Below are 19291 nucleotides of genomic sequence, written 5' to 3'. Positions count from 1 at the left end.
ATTTACATACCTGCCTCTACAACGTGGATTCTCTCTTTGAAACCCTTATCTCAGGGGCAATTCTGTCCACCCCCCCACCCCCGCAGGATGGTTGTGGCTGCTAAACACAGGTCTGTGGTTCAAACCCCACTAGCTGGTCCATGGGAGAAAGAGGCAGCTTTCTGCTTCCTCTGACATTTGCCGCCTCAGCAACCACAGGAGCGGTTCTACCTTGTCCAAGAGGGCTGATCGATATTGGGTTGACTCAATGGCAGTGCGTTTCAGTTGTGACAAATAGGAGGGAGGGGGTGCTGCTGGTACCCAATGGGCAGAGGCTAGAACTGCAAAATACCCCCACAGTACCCTGCAACTGAGAATTAATCCAAGGCCCAATCCCAGCAGGGCCGAGCTTGAGGAACTGCATCTTCCCCCTAGCGAAGTCCCGGAACATACAAATAAAGCACGCGTGAAAGCACCCCACGCTAGAGCTGAACAAAGGCCAAGTGAACCCTGGGAGCCCAGTGTCTTCTTCCTACAGTGGGTGGACCACTGATGCCAGGGTCTCCTGTGGGTAGGGGTTGGCGGGTATATTTCCCATGGCAGCCGCCTCCTAGTTTCCTGGCTGTGTTCTGTAAGAAGAACCCCACCATGGCTTGCTCCTGTGAAGGCCCTGGACGGGTTCACACCACCAGGCAAGTGAGCGCTTAACCATGACAACAGGCCTCCTCAGCCAGAAGGTTCTAAGAGACAACATGTGAGCATCAATCCTGGCTCATTCTAACCACACAGCAGATGGATCAGACCCAGAATGCTCTGGTGCCAAAGGGATCTTGCAGTCAAAGCTCTTCTTTCAGAGCAGAGGAAGCTCCCGTTCATAGAGGCTAAGTGACAGGCTGGAATCTTGGGTAACAGATCTGACTTTCCAGTTTAATGGCAAGCTTCATTTCAAATCCATGTGTGAGACGGGACTGGCAGGCCATCTCTGTCATAAAAAAAATAACGATCTCTCTGGGTTTGTTTGACTTGTGAATTTAATTTTTGCAGGTATGCAAAATGTCCTTACAAATAGTTAGAATGCTAAGCGAACAATGATTCAATGGAGTCATGTACCCAGAAAGTCCAGAGGAATGCATTCTAAAATTGTATTTTTTGGCATATACGCAAAAAAAAATGAGCAGCTGTATTCAGGTACAAGTGAAACAAATAATACAGTCCTTTAAAAATATGAGTGATGCAGTCGAAATCCAAAGTGATTATTTAAATAGTTTTGTCATAAGACTTAAGCACTCAAATATTAACAGGCTTTCTGGACTCCATGCTAAGAAGCAACTGCCTTGTAATGATCCAGTTTGCTTCCCCTGCTAAATTGTTAATATACACAGTGAAATTTCTTAACTAAACATCTCAGAGAGGAACAATCTGATCTGAGAGCTCAGATTCTAATATGTTATGGCTTTTAATAGGAACACCGGTATAACCAGAATTTAAACAAAATTATGGCAAATAAATTCAGACATTTATATTTTAACATCTATAGACTTTATTAGGTGTTCCTTATAGGGTCATCTGGTATGTTTAAAGAGTGAGCAGTCATATAAAAGGAAATATGGTCATAACTGATTGAAGTAATAAAATCCTGAAACTAAATAACATCTCATAATTCATCGCCCAGCATATATTAGATTTCATTACATCAGTATATAGCTTAGTAGTAAATTCTCCCGATGGCCATAAACCTCTAAGGTGTTGTCATTCTGAAAAATGAAGGGGGATGGAGAGCATCTGCGAGGGAAGCAGGCTGGATCAAACTGGCGTGGTGAGCTTGTTAAAATGTAAGGTTGTAGTACATCGCCATCTAGTGACAGCATTCAGGACTTCACAGAAATTAGGGACACTCCCTCTATTGCTGTGTGTCTCATTCATCTCTATAACTGTAGTTCTAAAATCTGTCCTTCCAATGTTCTCTTCACCCACCTGCCTGCCGAGAATCTGGATAACACAGTTTTTATGTTCACTTAACTTTTTAATGTCACATACTTTAACTATATTCAGAAAACACCATCTAGTTTGAGAATAGGTAAACCAAATTAAAAAAAAACAATAAACCGAACCCACTGCCATCAAGTCAATGCAGAATCGTAACAGCCCTATAGGAGAGGGTAGAATTTCCCCCTGTAAGTTTCTGAGACTGTCAGGGATTATAGCTATAGGAACTGGGGACTTTGATTTCATTTTTAGTCTTCACAATCAAAGTTAGCATAGGGTCAATACAGAATCCTTTCTACATCTGAAGAACCAGTGACATGAAGTCATTTCCTGGGCATGTTGTTCTTAGGTGCCATTGGCCGGTCCCGACTCATAGCAACTCTGAGTAGACAGAAAGAAACGCCGCCCACTCTGGGCATCCTTACCATTTGGTGGCATGCTGAGCCCAGAGCACACACATGAATTTATTCAGGTTCTAGAATGACCCTCAACCAGAAGGAATGACCCAGATGCTGTTACAAGGGGTTCAAATGTACCAACTGTCAGGGTGCCGCAGGACTGGGCAGGGTTTGGTCCTGTCCTCCAGGGGCTCGCAGTGAACCAGAACCAACACCTACCAACAATGAGGAACAGGAAAGGAGTAACGATACTCTGCTAATAAAGGTTCTGTCACTAAGATTTTGGCACCATTCACAGTGTGTCACCAAAAAATTTATGTCTTGAGCGCTGGGTTCAGTAACATTTGCAAACATTTCTGTGGAGTTTGAGACTGGGACCAGCATCAGCGTTTGAGGCCCCGAGGCCCCAAGTGCCATGCTCGCTTCTTATACCTCAACCCCGGGAACCCGGGTGATGCTGAGAAGCGCACTGTGACCGTGCAACTATCTGGTTTGCTTTTGTTTGTATGGAATTGTTAAGCACAATAAGAGAGGAAAACATTGCAGGGCAAGCACATCTTTCATTGAAGCCTAGGAAAGCCACAGGATTATGTGCTTGGCTGCTTTCTGAATGGTTGGCAGTTCAAAACCATCCACTCGCTCTGCAGGAGGAAGACTTGGTAATTGGTTTCCATAAAGCTTACAGTCGCGCCAACACGATGAAGCGTTCTACTCTGTCGTATGCATTGGAGTCAACTCAATGACAGCCAACAACAACATGCCACTCTCAAACGCTGACCAATAGAATGTTTCAAGCTTTTAAACACGGTACCAAACAAACTGCCAGGATTTGAATATTATATATTTATACCGACCACTCACAAGGCCAAACAAGCCGAGGGCGAAGTCTTAGCTCAGCTTTAGCCTAACCAAAGTCACTGTTATTTTACATCAGTTTAGAATTTTATCTTTTAATTTTAAAATGTTATCTCAAAGCTTCTCTTCATCTGTGATCGTTAACAGGTACTTCTTCATTCAAGGTGGCCATATCCAGGGGGAGAGGAGCCCGTGGTGAGAGTGCCACATGGGGACTTCAGGGAAGGGACAAAGGACCCTGGGCTTCAGATGACTGCCCAGCAATTGGACGTGATGGTTCTCCACGCTCCCATAGGGCTTGCTATGCACTGATAGCTGTTCTGCACAGATTTTGAGGTAGATTGCCCAGGCCCGAGAATGCTACTGCAATGCCCTGTCCGATGCTTCACACAGTGGCAGAATCATAATCATCAGCAATGAACAATCAAAGTAAGTAAAAGACGGGTTCTGTCAATGTTACCTTATATTTAAACCAAACCAAACTCACTGACATCAAGTTGATGCCAATTCATAGCGACCCCATAGGACCCGGTGAAACTGCCCCCAGAGGGTGTCCAAGTCCGTAACTTTCTGGGAGGAGAAAGCCTCATCTTTCTCCTGTGGAGCAGCTGGCGGTTTCAAACCACTGGCCTTGTACTGAGTGGACCGCTACACTAACTGGCCGCCTCTCTATTGACCTCTTGCTGTTTAGAATAAGAAAAGCAAATGACCTAGATCACGAAGCCAGTTTGACTTTTGAAGTTCAATACCATCTGCAGATTCAGCTCCTGGCAGGTCCTTTCCAGCCACAGGCGAGGGGCTGGAATGGCTTTGCTAACAGACAGAGATGATTGTAAACTTGATTATGGCGATTAACCATGGTATGATATACTTGGCCAGTTGACTCCTTCTTGACCCAACCTGAAGTTGCTCTAGACTCAAATACTTCTTGCTTGTTCCACGACAGAAATTTCTTCTCTGGCTTTAAAAAAATGTTGTCAGTGGCTTTTTCTTTTTTACTCTTGATTTTTATTACTATCTTTAGGTTATTATTGTTTTCTCCTGTTTCATTTTGGTTTTAAAAATTGTTTCTGTTGGGTTTCCCCAGTGTACAAAGCACAGAAGGAGTGGGTGCATAGAGACAATAACTGAGGCAGTGGTTACTGGAAGGGATGGGGGGGGGGGTGAGAGGGTGAGTGGAATTGGGGACCAATCAATGAATGTGGGAGTGGGAGGGAATATTAGGACCGATTGTGATGACATATGTACAACTCTATTTAAAAAGTGATTTAGCTATGGAAGTGTATGATATACGAATATTCTATCAAGAAAACTACTAAAAAAAGAAAGAAAGAAACCAAACTTGACCTATGGTTACCGTGGGTGAAGGAGGAAGAGTTTTTGCTTAGGGGGCTTGAGTGTATTTTACTGATGGTGGAGCAATTTGGAGAGGGAGACCAATGCTGGTTATACAACATAAAGAGTATAATCAATGGCAATACATTATACATATAGAAGTTATTGAATTGGAAAATGTTTTGTGTGTATATTTTTGCCACAATTGAAAAAAATTAAATGAATAACAATGCGTGCAAGGGAAAAGCAAATGTTCTAAAGTTGATTGTGGTAATGATTGGACAACTCTTCTTAATCTGACTGAACCATCAAATTGAATGAGGTGAAGTGCCAGTAGAACCGTTAAAAAGAAAACCAGAGTGTTTGGAGAGTCCTGGCCTAGGCAGTTTCTGAGCACTTCTTCTGAGAAGAAAGCACGTCAACACATTAAAAAGGAGGAACACACCCTGGCTAAGTGCATCTTCTTTCCACTTTGAAGCTCCATTCTTCTCCATAGAGTCCAGCTTCTTGGGTTATTTGCTAAGTCTACAGGCTGAAGAGGAGCCCTGGAGGCAAAGTGGCTACACATTGGCTTACTAACTTCAAGGTCAGCAGTTCAAAGCTACCAGCCACTTCCAGGGAGAAAAACAGAGTTACAGTCTGGGAAACTCACAAGCACAATTCTACTCCATCCTATTACAGAGTTGCTATGAGTGGTCACTGAGTCTATGGCAGTGAGGCTGGTTTGGGTTGATACACACTGAGAAAGTCTGGTGAAAGAATACAACTTTGACACACCTTTCCTGATTTGACATCACACAGCACCTCCTTGTTCTGTTGCTGCAACAGCGGTCTCTCGGTCTATGTACAGATGCCACATGAGCAAATAAGTGCCCCGGAATTCCCATTTTTCAAAATGCTATCCATTGTTTAATATGAGCCACTGTCGAACTCCTTTGTATACTCAGTGAAGCACAAGTAAACATCTCTAGTATTTTCTGCGTTTAGTCAAGAACCATCAGATGTCAGTAATGATATCATTCCCTTGGTCTACATCTTCTAACCCAGCTTGACCTTCTGGCAGTTGTGGGTTGAAGAGCTGCTGCCGTTTCTGAATTCTCTTCACAAAAGTTGACCTGTATGTGATACTAATGATACTCTTTGACCGTGTGTCTTCTGTTGGGTCACCTTTCTTTGCAATGGGCACCAATATGGATCTCTTCAAGCTACCAGACTAGACAGTTTTTTTGGGTGTAGACTTGTGTGTACTTGCAGTGGCTCATCAATTTATTGTAACATTTCAGTTGACATTCTGGCTATTCTGGAGACTCGTTTTTCACTAGTGCAATGCAGCTTGGACCTTTTGGTCATATAGTACCTCCTGAAATGGCTGAACATCAATCAATTCTTTTGGTAGTGGTCTGGGAATGCCTACCATCTTCTTTTGACGCTTCCTGCATAGTTCACTCTTTTGCCCTCTTGTCAGACATGTGGTTCTGACACACAAAAACAGAACAATAGACTATGCTCACTCATTAAAAAAGTTCACCATTGTGGGATATGAAAATAATAATAATATATAGTCTATCAGGGGGTCACGAGGGTGGGGGGGAGGGAGGGAGGGGAAAAAAGAGGAGCTGATCCCATGGGCTCAATAGAAAGTAAATGTTTACAAAAGAATGATGGCGGAGCTCCAGTGGCGCAATCGGTTAGCGCGCGGTACTTATACAGAATGATGGCAACATATATACAAATATGCCTGACACAATTGATGTATGGATTGCAATAAGTCATAAGAGCCCCCAATTAAATGACCTTTTAATAAAATAAAGATCACCACTGCTGTCAGGGTAGTGTTTCCTGAGTCATCCTTTGTCTCACCTAGTTGTCTCTTTCTAACCAGTTGCCCTGAAGTCTAACCTGAAACCTGGAGACCACTGGGAGTCAGAGTAGCTCAGTGCAGATTTTAATGAGTGCCTTTAAAAAAAATTAACAAGTTAAAAATATTTAACAATTTATTCTCCCCTTTGACTCATTTTGAATTTGTTATGATTGTTTTTTATCCTTTCAACTAAGGTTTTTCAACAGTTCATTGTTTATTATAGTTTTCTTTTAAACTGGGAGTTAATACATGTATCATTCCAGAGTTCAATCATATCCAGGAGGATTAAACAATTGCTACCACGATGAGTTTCCAATGAGTGCCGTTTCAGAAGCAAATCACCAAAACGTCTGTCCAAGGAAGGAAGCCTGACTGCACAGTGGGTTACACTGTGAGCTGCTAATCACAAGATCAGCAGTTTGAAAACACCAGCCGCGCAGCAGGAGGATGCTGAGGCTTTCTACTCCAGTGAGGGTGTAGTCTCAGAAACCACAGGGGCTTCTACTCTGGCCTGAGTCAGACTCCACTCAGTGGCAGCGAAGTTGGAGCTTTTGCTTCCAAGGAGTTTCTAGGCCAGATTGAATTGCTAACCTTTCCATTGCAGCTGAGCATTTGTACCCTCAGATTCTAGCATCTTCCTAGTGTTGCTTTAACTTCAATCTCACAAGAAAGTCCCATGTTTTAATCTTCATAAGCACATCTTTTCCACTGCTTTATCATGTCTTATTGTTGAAATGTTGCATTACAATCTTAGAAGCTTACATATAATGCTGGAACATCTTTTCCCTTAAAATAGCATTGCTTTGTGGTAACTGGCTTACAATTTGGAGTCATGTGCTACCATGTAGATGCACAACTTTAGACAAGTTGCTTGGCCTCTGAAAGCCTTCGTCCCAGCATTTGTAAAGCAGACTGCAGTCTTGTGAGATCAAGTGATTGTAAATGTAAAGAGCACAGCTGTGGGAAGCAGAGCCAAGAAGAGAGTGTACTCGGACAAATTCTCTACGCTCACATGTTAAGGAGTCTCGGAGGCCAGGGCTTCCACGGAGGGAGGCCTTCATGTTCGTCGGTTGGAGATGTGGCCCACTCACATTCTCCTAAGGAAGTTGTTTCCCTCTATGTCTCCCCTACAATAATGTCAATTTTAAGGTGCTACTTGCCGGGACATGGTTGCTACTATATGTGCTTGAAGGTCAACTGCTTGAAGACTACTTGCCTGAAGGTCATCTGCCATGGAGAGCAATCAGACCCCATTGTCTGTCCACCCTAAGCAGGCCCATAGATTGTTCCCCTGAAGAGTTCAGGGGCACTTAAGGTCAAACCAGCTCAGAGATTACCACACCATGGTTAGGCTGCCATCTTGGCACTAGAATCCACCCTTGTTACATGTGTACCTGTCACATGTATGCTTCTAGTGCCTCCTTTTCCAACTGCATGCATATCCCTAGCTCATCCCCCGCCTGTTACTTGTTGTCTCTAACACACCCCTTCCTGTTACCTATGTTTACTGTGGCTTGCATGTCTGAGATTATATAAGGCTGTGAGAGAATACAGTACTCACTCATTCTGGTTCAGGTTAACATGGAAAAGGTGTCCTTGCATGCTTTATCTTGTCTGATGTCTCTTTAATTTACCCCTCAATTACACAACCTTCCCTTGGACCCAGTTTTGGGGAGGCTGGTTCCCCTGCGGCCCCCCCCTTACCCCCCCACACAGCGGCTAACAGTAAAGAATCATGAAAGTCACTCAAGTGGTGGCTGGCACTGCAATGACGAATGCGGGGCTCTTGATGCAGAGGTGGTAAGTCATGGAGTCATGTGGCTCTTCTAGTCAACGTCTCTAACTCCCACCAAGAGCTTTCCTACGTGGGTCTGGTGGGGGAAGATACTGACAGGATTCACCTGTGAGTAATTGCAAAGAGGATTCCCTGTGAGTAATTGCAAAGTGCCCTCCTGCTGTGTATAAAATGAGCCCACAGAGAAGCAGGAGGAGGGCTCTCACTACCAGTAAGAGCCAGGAGTGGAGCCTGTCCTCTGCATTAACCTCCAGGACCCGGATGACAGCGACATCAGGGGAACAGAGTGGACTTCCCAATCCACGGAGCAGGTAAAGCTGAGTGCGTTTGTGCAGGAGGCTGGCGTGTAGAGTGGGGTGCCTCTGGGGATCTAGTAAGGGAAGACGGACTTGCTGGTCTACGGAAGTGGAGCTGAGTGCCTTCAGACTGGGGCTTACTGGGGTGGGGGTGCCTCTGTGCACTTAATTCCAGGAGCTGGGTTTGCTGACACACGAAGCTGAGCTGAAAGCCTGTTTGGATTGGTGCTTGCAGCAGAGGGGTGTGCCCCACTGTAAGTGTACTAGCAGCAGGAAGTAATTTCCTAACATGTCCTGCGTTTTCCTCTGGCATTACAACTTCCTTAATGAACTCTTTAATCATGAATCTTGTGAGTTCTGTATAGCCCTTGCAATGGATATCAGAACCCAGAGCATTAAGAGAGAACACTAATTTAGATACCCTTGATACTAGTGATAAAGTGTTTTCCAAATGTGTCTGAATGTAGCCATCAGCAATGCAGGAGATTGGCATTCACTTGAAAAGGTCTGAAAGAACTGAAACCATGGAGCTCCTTGATGGTCCACCAATTTATCCCCTTAGTACTTACCTTTAGATTCGGTAGGGATGCTTCATGACCCAAAAAGCATTGACTAATCACCTAGATCTAATGCAAGCAATCCCGGACCTTAACATTTTCAAAACCAATCCACTCTTTGCCAGTAGATTCTGATTCATAATCGCCCTGTGGGACAAGGCAGACCTGCCCCGTAGGGTTTCCAAGCAGTGATTTTGGAATCTGACTGCCATGAGTGTCCTGCTGTGGAGAAGCAGATGCGTTTGAACCGCTGACCTTTCAGCTAGCACACGTACATTTTAACTACCTCACTACCGGAGCTCCTTTGCTTTACCACTCAAAAAAAAAAAACAACAAACTCACCGCCATCAAGTCCATGCTGACTCGGTGACCCGCTGTGAGTTTTGAGACTGTAACTGTTTACAGGAGTAGAAAGTCTATCTCCCGAGATGCTGCTGGTGGTTTGAACTTCCAACCATGCGGATCACAGCACAACGCATAACCAGGACTCCTTCTCCTTTAACACTATCATCTATTTGTCAGAACACCTTTATTCATTTCTCCATGACTTGAAGTAACAAACTGATCGCAAAGTTCCAACAATAAACAAATTGATTGCAATGTGAAATCACAAACCATACAAAGTATTCCAAGTTGTAAGAGCACTGCTTTTACCACCAAGAGGATCTGGCTGACAAAAATCAAGGAAAGTGATTTTAGGATAGGTTTTTAGAAAATGATTTCAGAGACCCATCCAGAAGTTAAACATGGCCTCCTAGTCTTTCAGTAAAAATTCAAGGTATGGCAAGAGAAGTTGGGGGGATATGGGAAGCTAATGAGTCTAAGATTCTGAAATTGATTGGGGTGATGGCTGATGTTTAAACTACTGAATTGCATGAAATGTGAGTCACATTTTTTCTTAAAAATTATTTTAAAAAGATTTTGTGGTCATGTTGTAAATGAATGCAGGCCACCTATTTTGTAGAAATCAAAAAACACACATATACACACGGAGGCTTTAAAAATTTTATCTCTGAGGGAGGGGGGAAGTGGGGAGGGAGGGGTAAAAACTGAGCAGCCAATATTAAGGGCTCAAGTAGAAGGCAAATGTTTTGAGAATGATGATGGCAACAAATGTACAAATGTGCTTGACACAGTGGATGTGTGTATAAGCCCCCAATAAAAAGATTAAAAAAGGCAGCCACTAAAAACTATCGAGCACAGTTCTACTTTGATATATATGGTATCACTATGCAAACTATATGCACCACCAACTGATTATGTAATTTAAATAAAATTACAATAAAATTAAAAAAATTTTTATCTTTCAATTCCAGTAACTTTGTGATGCACTCGCTTATCAAACATACGCACATTTTCTTACTGTTTTCAGAAGCTTCTGTTTTACAGATTCAAGGAAAGGAGCGTATTGGGATTCTACCATCCACCAAAGTCAGGATTCTGAGTTATAGGCTATAAACATTAACACAAGCCCGACAATGTTAAACTATTGCTATCCAACTGTTATACTTTGTAACAATGGTTTCCAAAGTGGAAATTGTTCGATTACGGGGAGGAACTATCCTGCCTCTGCATTTTTGTCTTCCAGTATACATGCTTCTGTGGAAGATAAAGCGTTCTACTTCATAGGGGCTGTTCTATTTTTTCCGACAGGGCTGTTATGAGTTAGAATCAACTCAATGGCAGTAAATATACATGTAATCATGTTAATACTCTATACATAACAATTGTCTATAATCAAGAGATTTCTTTTGATAGGCGGAAGTGTCATGTGCTTGGGGGCCAGTGGAGGGCACCCTTACTTCCATTCGGTAGCTTCTGGTGTATGTGAGGCAGTCAGCTTAAGTGTTGTTTGCTTCAGGTCAAAGACTAGCCCCTTTTTACAACTCCAAGTTAGCTCCTGAGAACCTTCAAGCACCTTGCTACTTTAGCAGGGTAACAAAGGTTACTCTTCTATTTGTTTGAGGAAAGTTGGTGGCTTCCTGGGCTATGCATTGAGCTGCTAACTCACTCAGTGGTTATCACCTGCTCTGTGGGCAAGATGAGGTTCTCTGATCCCCAGATGATTTAAAGCAGTGGTTCTCAACTTCCTAATGCCATCACCCTTACAGTTTCTCAAGTTGTGGTGATCCCCCAACAGTTATTTTCATTGTTACTTCATAATTGTAATTTTGCTAGTTATGAATCAGGCGACCCCTGTGAAAAGGTCATTTGACCCCCAAAGGGGTCGTGACCTACAGGTTGAGAACCGTTGACTTAAAGTCTCAGAAAACCAAAGGGGGCAGTTCTACTCTGTCCCATACTCTTGTCTGATCATTCTGGGTTAGAATTGACTTGATGGCAGTGTGATAGGGAGGTTTGTTGTGCCAACATGGCAGATGAAGACATGGATGTAGGGTGGAGAAATAACTCGGCGAGCCTCACCTCTCTCTCTCTTGCTCTTTGATCATCAGACGAGTGTGCAGCTGCCTTGCTCATTCTGTGCATCCCTTTGCAAGCTAGACGACCTGTGATATGCCTACCCATGGACTGTGTCACTGTAACCTGAAGTTCCTTCAAGACCTGCTTCACCACACTACTAAAAGGACTGTCGGACCCTGTCATCCTGCTGACTGTTGGTGACCTGCTTGCTGTTTGCTGCCTGTGGCTGGATTGCCTGAATTGCTCCACGGACGACTACCCTGAGGCCCTCAAGACTACAAGTGTACTGGCTGTCTCACGGAAGTGAGTTGTACTGAGTCATTTGTACTGCTTTATAGATTAGTTAACTGTTTATTGCTTATCCCATCTATCTAAATATATACAAAATTATTAATGTCCTGGTGTTGTTTTTTAGAGAACCCTGTCTAACACAGGCGGCGAGTCTGGTGTTTTGGCTTATACTTGTGCACAACGGTATATGGTCCAGAAAACGGAAAGCTTCTCCAACAGGAGGAATACTGATAAAAGTGGCCTCCTGGGCCCTAGGAAGTTCTATACCAACTAGAAAAATCTTTGAAGTTCTATACCAACTAGATAAATCTTTAAAGTCTGAAAATAATTCGAGCAGGTAAGTAAATTCAACAGTCAAGATTTTTATAAGATTTAGGGCTCAAAAAGTCCAACAAAGATTACAATACATATTTATTTAAAGTAATACATTTGCAGCCTAGGAGAGGTTTTAAATTAAACATTTCAGGTTGAACCACTTCATAAAAATACTCTGGAGACAGCTACCTCCACAGATTTCAATGACATGATCACTTCTTGGCCCATTCTTCTCTCTCTTTTCTTTCCCGAATCACCTCTTTCAGGTATGGCTCCAAGTAGAATTTATCCTGAAGAACAAAGAAAAGAAAGGTATTACACATCACCACCACACACGGTAGCTCCCAACCACTCAGCAAGTCTTAACCAATCAAAGCCCATCAAAGTAAACTGCTTAAAAAAATAAACTGGACTCTAATAAAACTATATATAGAAGAACAGAAAATCCAGAAATAAAATCAGCAGAATACTGAAAAAAGAAAGAAAGAAAAATAAACAAACTGCTTTTGATTTCCACCTTCAGAAGACATTTGCTGACCCAGACTAGGGGCGGTCTACTTTCCTACATTGTAAAAACCCACAACAGAGATTGAAATACATTGTTTTTATGTTCAGACAGAAACAAGGAGAGTATACGGGCTTTGGTCCCGTTTTTGCAGCTCAAGGGGTGAGGGTTAGAGGACCACTTAAAGGGCTGAGCCCTGAACAGGACCTTTGAATCAAAGGAAGCAGAGCGGGGAGGACAAAGAACGACCCTTGACGTGGGAGGCAGAGGCTGGACACTGGCCCTGGGCCCCACAGTAGAGACTTGCTTAGTGACGGGGGAGAGTTGCCTCACCTTAAATGCTCTCTAAAAAGGAGCTAACATTTGTCCTACTCACAGCCGACAGAACTTTGTGGCTCTAACATGCTACACAAGTGCAAGTACTCCTGCTGTTACTAACACGCAATCCCCACTCGCCAATCCGGACAGATACGTAAGAGTTTTTCTACCTCCTCATATTTCGTCCACTGCTCTTTAGGCAAGATCTGTTGCCTCATGCTCAGGTCCAAGGCTCTCTTAATGCGAAACATCCGATCATTATACAGGTTTTCAGGAAGCCTTTTTATGGCTTCTATCACATCTTCGGTCTCGTATATTGTGTCATCTCGCATTAGCCCTAAGGTCGAAAACAAGTGACACTGAACATTCGTCTCCAAACTCAGGAATCCTTTTAATGAATGAAACACACGACCTATAATTAAGGCTCCCAACACTACGAGTAGTAGAAACCTAGCTCAACAAGTTAGATACTATAATATGACTTATTTCTTAACCAGTATGAAGGTGCTTAAAACAGTTCGTTGAAAGAGCCCATTACCTTTTAATTCCATTTCTCCATGAACTCCATTTCTCCTTTAAAGGTGAACCTTTTAAAATCTACTGTCACAATATTCCCATTTTAGCTACACAATGTGAAAAATATTTATCTACCTTGTTTTAAAGCACATCAACAAGGGACGTCTATATTCTTAAACTTTAACTCTGATAAAAAGGTAATAGCGATCCAAAAACTAAGGACTAGTAACATCCACTTGTTTCCACAGAAAACGTAGTTCATGGCTCACGGAAACATATCGTTTTAATAAAGAAGTCAGACAACTTTCATATTTGAAAAAAAGCTGCTGTCAGTGTTCAGATAGCAATAAGGAAAATGCCCCCCAAACCCTATTCCAATAACAAGAATTATTTCCCCCTCAACCACTGAGACAATTCCCTTCCTTCCTCGCTCACAAAAGGATAACACGAAGAGAATGGATTTGACGTAACAACAAAAAAGTAACCTAATTGAAAAACCTGACATGCTCTAGACCTGAGTTTTGGAACCATAATGGCTCTTGCAAAAGCAACTCTCTGAAAAAGGCAAAGAGGGAACAGGAGGAGGCGGCCCAGACTCACCGAGCTTATTGAACCCCGCAGCATTGTAGTACCATTTTCGAATGCCGTCCAGCCACCGGCCTGAGGCTGCAACTGATGGTGTCATACAGTTAGTTGTTACAATTCATGTAGACTTCATGAACACTGACAGGCAAACAACTACACACTTAAGAACTGAATATCAGAAGCGGTTTCCTTTGTGAGTCTAACACTACAAGGTATCCCTTGACTTACGTTATAAGCAACTGCACTTAACACTTGATTTTCATGTTTTTACACTTTATCCTCAGCAATATACATACCACGTTGCAGCACAGAATTTGGGCTGCTCCCCACAAGGTCAGATGTTCAAGCCCACCAGCTGCTTTGTAGGACAAGGATGAATCTATCACTTCCTGTAATGATTTACAGCCTTAGAAATTCTAGGATGTGGGTCCTATAGGACAGCGGTTCTCAACCTGTGGGTCCCGACCCTTTGGGGAGGGTGTGTCAAATGACCCTTTCACAGGGGTCACCTGATTCATAACTAGCAGGGGGGGGGGCACCACAACATGAGGAACTGCATTAAAGGGTCGTGACATTAGGAAGGTTGGGAACCATGTGCTATAGGACATGGGACTTGCCTTGATGACAGCTGGTATCATACTTAAGATGGTCACTCACAGATGTTTAAATGTAAAATTTACAACCCCTGAAGATAAATATCAGATTTGTAAAGATGTGGATAGTAAAAGGCATGAACAATGAAAACAGCAACATGAGGTATTTGGCTATGTCAGAACCAACCTTAAAAAGCTGTTGGCACAGAGTCCTATCCTAAGTCAGGGACTACCTGTACACAATGTAAATACATAGAAACCACTTATTTTGCCGATGAGCAAAAGTTAACTGGAGGTGAAACTATGTGGCTCTGACTGTGGGAGGTAGTAAGTAAACTCAAACACAGAGCAACATATTGCAGTCTCTCAAACCCAGCATTGGTGCTCCAGCCCAATCTTCTGTGACCATCATATCTGAAGGGTCTTTTTCAAAACAGAAAAGGAATTAAAAGAGAAGGGATGGCAAGCAGCCCCAGAGCTTCTTATTTAAAGTTTCAAGAAAAAGACAACCAGAAATAAGGGTAAACTTCATTTTTCTAACATGCTGGGTTGCAGTGTGTGTGCAAAGTGGGTAAGATGGTAGAATAGGCTGGCCGTCCTAAATAACATTGCCCCTCTCTCAAATCTTCACTTTACATTATCTTAATTTCACTTGGCCACCCTCTTTAAAAAGATATATATTTCTGGAACCATTCCAATACCATTAGTTTATTTGAACATCATTAATAAAGAAAGTGAATTCTGCCCAAAAGCAACACAGGGCAGACATACTCGTTTTTTTCTCCCAAACATTAATACTCACTGCCTTGGAATCAAATTAACTACAACGGTGGGAAGACACAATGGATAAAGCTCAATATTAGTGGCTAAAAGCAGACCAGGGCTGATGGTGGAACAGATCAGCTACTCGTATCTAAGTTTAAGTTTAAAATAATTAAAACAAGTCCACAAGAACCAAAATAGGATCTTGAGTTTATCACACCTGGATTTTGAGAACATCTCTAAAACAGATTTGAAGCATTAAACATTAGACCTGATGAGTTGTGGGCAGACATCAAGAACATCATTCACGAAGAAAGCAAAAGGTCATTAAAAAGCTAGGAAAGAAACACCATGGATGTCAGAAGAGACGGAAACTTGCTCATAATTGCAGAGTAGTTAAGGCACATGGAAAAAATGAGGTCAAAGAGCTGAAAAGAAAATTTCAAAGGGCAGCTTGAGAAGAAAAATGTAATAAAATGTGCAGACTTAGAAACCCAAAAGAAAGGACATGCTCAGAATATCTTAAACTGAAAAAACTCAAAAAAAATCCAAGCCTCAAATTGCAACATTGAAAGATTTTTTTCAGCAAAACATTGAATGATGCAGAAAGCATCAAAAGAAGATACAGAGGAACTGTTTATCAAAAAAGAACTAGTCAACATTCAGTCAGTTCAAGAGGCAGCATCTGAGCAGGAACCAATGGTGCTGAAGGAAGAGTTGAAGCTGCACTGGAAGCACTAGGCATAACAAGGCTCTGGGAATTGGTGGACCACCAGTTGGAAAGTTTCAACTAGCTGAAGCAGCACTGGAAGCACTCTTGTCTAAGGCAGGAAATTTGGAAAACAGCTACTTGGCCAACAGATTAGAAAACATCTATATCTGTACCCCATTTCAAAGAAAGGTGGCCCAACAGAACATTCAAATTATAGATCATAATTAATATCACAAGTAAAATATTGCTGAAGACTGTACATCAATGGTTGCAGCACTACATTGATCAGGAGATGCCAGAGGTCCAGACCAGATTCAGAAGACATGGAACAGAGGCTATGATTGCTGATGCCAGATCTTGGCTTAAAGCAGAGAATACCAGAAAGATGTTTACTTGTGTTTTACTGACCATGCTAATTGTTATCACAGTTGTTCTTAGGTGCCATTGAGCCGGTTCTATAGGCAGTTCTGTCCCATAGGGTCACTCTGGGTTGGAATCAGCTTGACAGCAACATCTTGTTGGTGTTTTAATATTAAAAACCCAAACCCAAACCCATTGCCATCAAGTGCACTCCAACTGATAATGACCCCATATACGGTTTCTGAAGCTGTTAAGTCTTTATGAGAGCAGAGAGACCTCAGAGATAAGTTATTATAGAGCCATGACTCATTTCACCTAGCCATGATCTTGTAACCCTCGCCAAGGCTGGGCCACAGACTTACAAAGGATCGGTTCATTTACTACACAAATAGGGGTCTGAAAATCCACCCCAAAAGACCGAGTCCCTTTGGGGAGAGAGGGGACAAAGGAGAGAACATGTGTGCATCCACCCCCACCCCAGCAGCGTGACGGAACTCAGCAGCAGAGGCGCAGGAGAGTGTGTTCAGGGTTCTTCCTATTAGACAGGCAAGGCCAGCCTCAGGGGTGTCCAGGACCCCTAGTCATGTGACAGTAGCCAGAAGTGAATACAGCATCTGACCTGACCCCATGTACCTTCCAGTGACCCCAAAATGGACCTGGGCAATTTGAGGAAGGGTAAGCATTTTGTTCCTCTTTGAAAATCTGTTGTTAATGTTTTTTGGGTTTTTTGCTTTCTATAAATATTCATTGCTTTCACTTAGCCACCACTGTGTATCTAGTGTGTCTGGCTCAATCACAGATCATGCCTGTGTGTGTGTGTCTCATTCTTAGCAGTCTTGTGCAACGCAAGAAAAACAGTCACGCAATTATGTAGATCAATATTAGACATATGCTATAAATCATTTCTGTATTAGAGGGATTACATGAATCATTGTATTAAATGAGATCCACGGAAGAGTGGTGAAGCATCCAGTTGGAGGTCAGCAGGCCAATGCTGAAGCCATAGTTCCACCAGTCTCTGTCACACAAGAGGGAGCTGGAACACAATGGAATTTCCCCAGCTTTCTCATATGCTAGGAACCTTGGACACAGTAGTTAAATGTACTCTGCTGTGAAAGGAAAGGGTGCTGTTTCAAACTCACTAGCCTCTGCACAGACGGAAGATGTGACCGTCGATTTCCCTATTGCTACACAGTCCAGCAAATCCTGTGGGGTTGCTGTAATTCAGAATCAACCCACAGGCAGGTTTTAAAAACCAGAGTCAGAATTCACCCATATTGGAGAAAGTGAAACTTTACAACTTCTTAATTCAACTCAAACTTATTCAGAACACACAGATGAATAGTGCTATTACCAACCTTTGAAACTGGCATGAGAGGTATTAGGAAGGCTCTTTGCCTCCCAAACTAAACATATTTACTAATGACAAGTAGTATTCACGGAGTATGTTTTGGTGTGGCAGACACGATTGTATTTTGCTTTTACTCATTATTACCCAATGCTACGAGTGGATTCTGACTCACAGTGCCCTTAACAGTGTTGAACAGGAAGGCTCACAAAAGTTACCCTACTCAAGGTCAAAGAGCTCTCTAGTGACAGGGTTAAGCTCAGGTGCGCCTGGATTCCAAGTAGAGCAGAGAAGCAACTTGCTTTCAACAGGGCTGCTTCTATATTCGTCAAATTAATGAAACAACGAATTCTTAAATGTCTCTCTCCCAAAATACTCAATGTCACTTAGCTCAGAGGATTGTCTCTGCAATCTGCTGTTTCACAAAGCGGGGAGGGGAGGAGGGAAGCATTTTAAAACAAGCAAACTCCAACATAAATGGCCAGAAGGCAGAGACTGGAGGATGAAGGGGAAGGGGGTGGGGGTCGCGCGCAAAGGGAGGAAAGGTGAGAGGGGGTTACTTGATGTCCACATTCAATTTTAAGTATTCACAAAATGTCTGCATTCTAGTCCCAAATGAAATCTACCTATTATATTCCAGGCGAGTCACGTTAAACTCGAAGTTTCGCTGTAACCCTTGCCTCCAATTTCCAGTTTGCAAAGCGGGAGGGGGCAGAGATAGGGGGTTCCATCCTGTTTCTTCCGGTGACTTTGCCTCAGTTATCCTGGGAGCGAGGAAGGGAAGCTACCTCCCTCCTTGGAGGCGCCGAGAAGCGAGTTTAACTAGCGAACACGTATGAACGCACCTGCTTCCCTTCATTCTAAGCACCCAGATAAGCATTCAGGCTGGAAGCCACCCACCAGCTCCTTGCGTCCAAACATCCTGAGGGATTCGGGCCGCATAATTCTCAGGCGGCGCAAAGCCCTGCGGAGACCCGACGCGGCAGGCACCTTCCCCGAGAGCAGGCCTGTCCCCAACCCTCTGGGGACGGCGGGAAGGCCGGCCTGTGACGGGCCCGAGCCGCCGCCCGCCGCCAACTGGCCGCTTCAGAAGAACCAGAGGAGACGCAAGCTGCTGCAAGCACTAACAATTAACGCGGCCGTGCCCCCTAGGAAAGAACTCAGCCACTTACCGGTGGACCTGCCGGCCATTTTGACCCAAGAGCGAAGCGTTGCCTGCTGGGTAAGTCCTAGAGGACGCCGGGGGGCGGGGCGTGCGTGCGCACGCGCAGAACGGTGACGTCCGCGCAGAGGGAGGCGACCGTGAGGGACGCTCTGCGCAGGCGCCGCCCGGTGCGCCGCTCTCGACCTGGGTCCGACCGACCAATGGAGGGTTGAAGCGTGATTTGCTCGTCTTTCCAGAAAGTATTCATGGTGACATGGTTACACGAACACCGGGCAGGGAAGTTAGGAGACCTGGGCGTTAGCCCAGATCCTGTCACCTACTGGCTCCGAGAGATGGGC

The 19291-nt window shown here is 43.6% G+C and overlaps 1 protein-coding gene across 1 annotated transcript; it reads right to left on the bottom strand.

The window, feature by feature from the left end:
* Positions 1–11879: 11879 nt before the first annotated feature.
* UQCRB (ubiquinol-cytochrome c reductase binding protein) lies at positions 11880–19044 on the bottom strand. The gene is made up of 4 exons (XM_075549465.1): positions 18961–19044; positions 14029–14100; positions 13083–13249; positions 11880–12379 (listed from the first exon to the last, which is right to left on the bottom strand). The coding sequence occupies exons 1-4, from the start codon at positions 18977–18979 to the stop codon at positions 12302–12304; spliced, it is 336 nt and encodes a 111-aa protein (XP_075405580.1). The 5' UTR covers positions 18980–19044; the 3' UTR covers positions 11880–12301.
* Between the last annotated feature and the right edge of the window lie 247 nt (positions 19045–19291).

The sequence above is a fragment of the Tenrec ecaudatus genome, chromosome 5 (genome assembly GCF_050624435.1).
Source record: "Tenrec ecaudatus isolate mTenEca1 chromosome 5, mTenEca1.hap1, whole genome shotgun sequence".
In the NCBI taxonomy this organism is placed as follows: domain Eukaryota; kingdom Metazoa; phylum Chordata; class Mammalia; order Afrosoricida; family Tenrecidae; genus Tenrec; species Tenrec ecaudatus.
The sequence above is the reverse complement of the archived record's forward strand: the minus strand, read 5'-3'. Positions and strand labels throughout refer to the sequence as shown.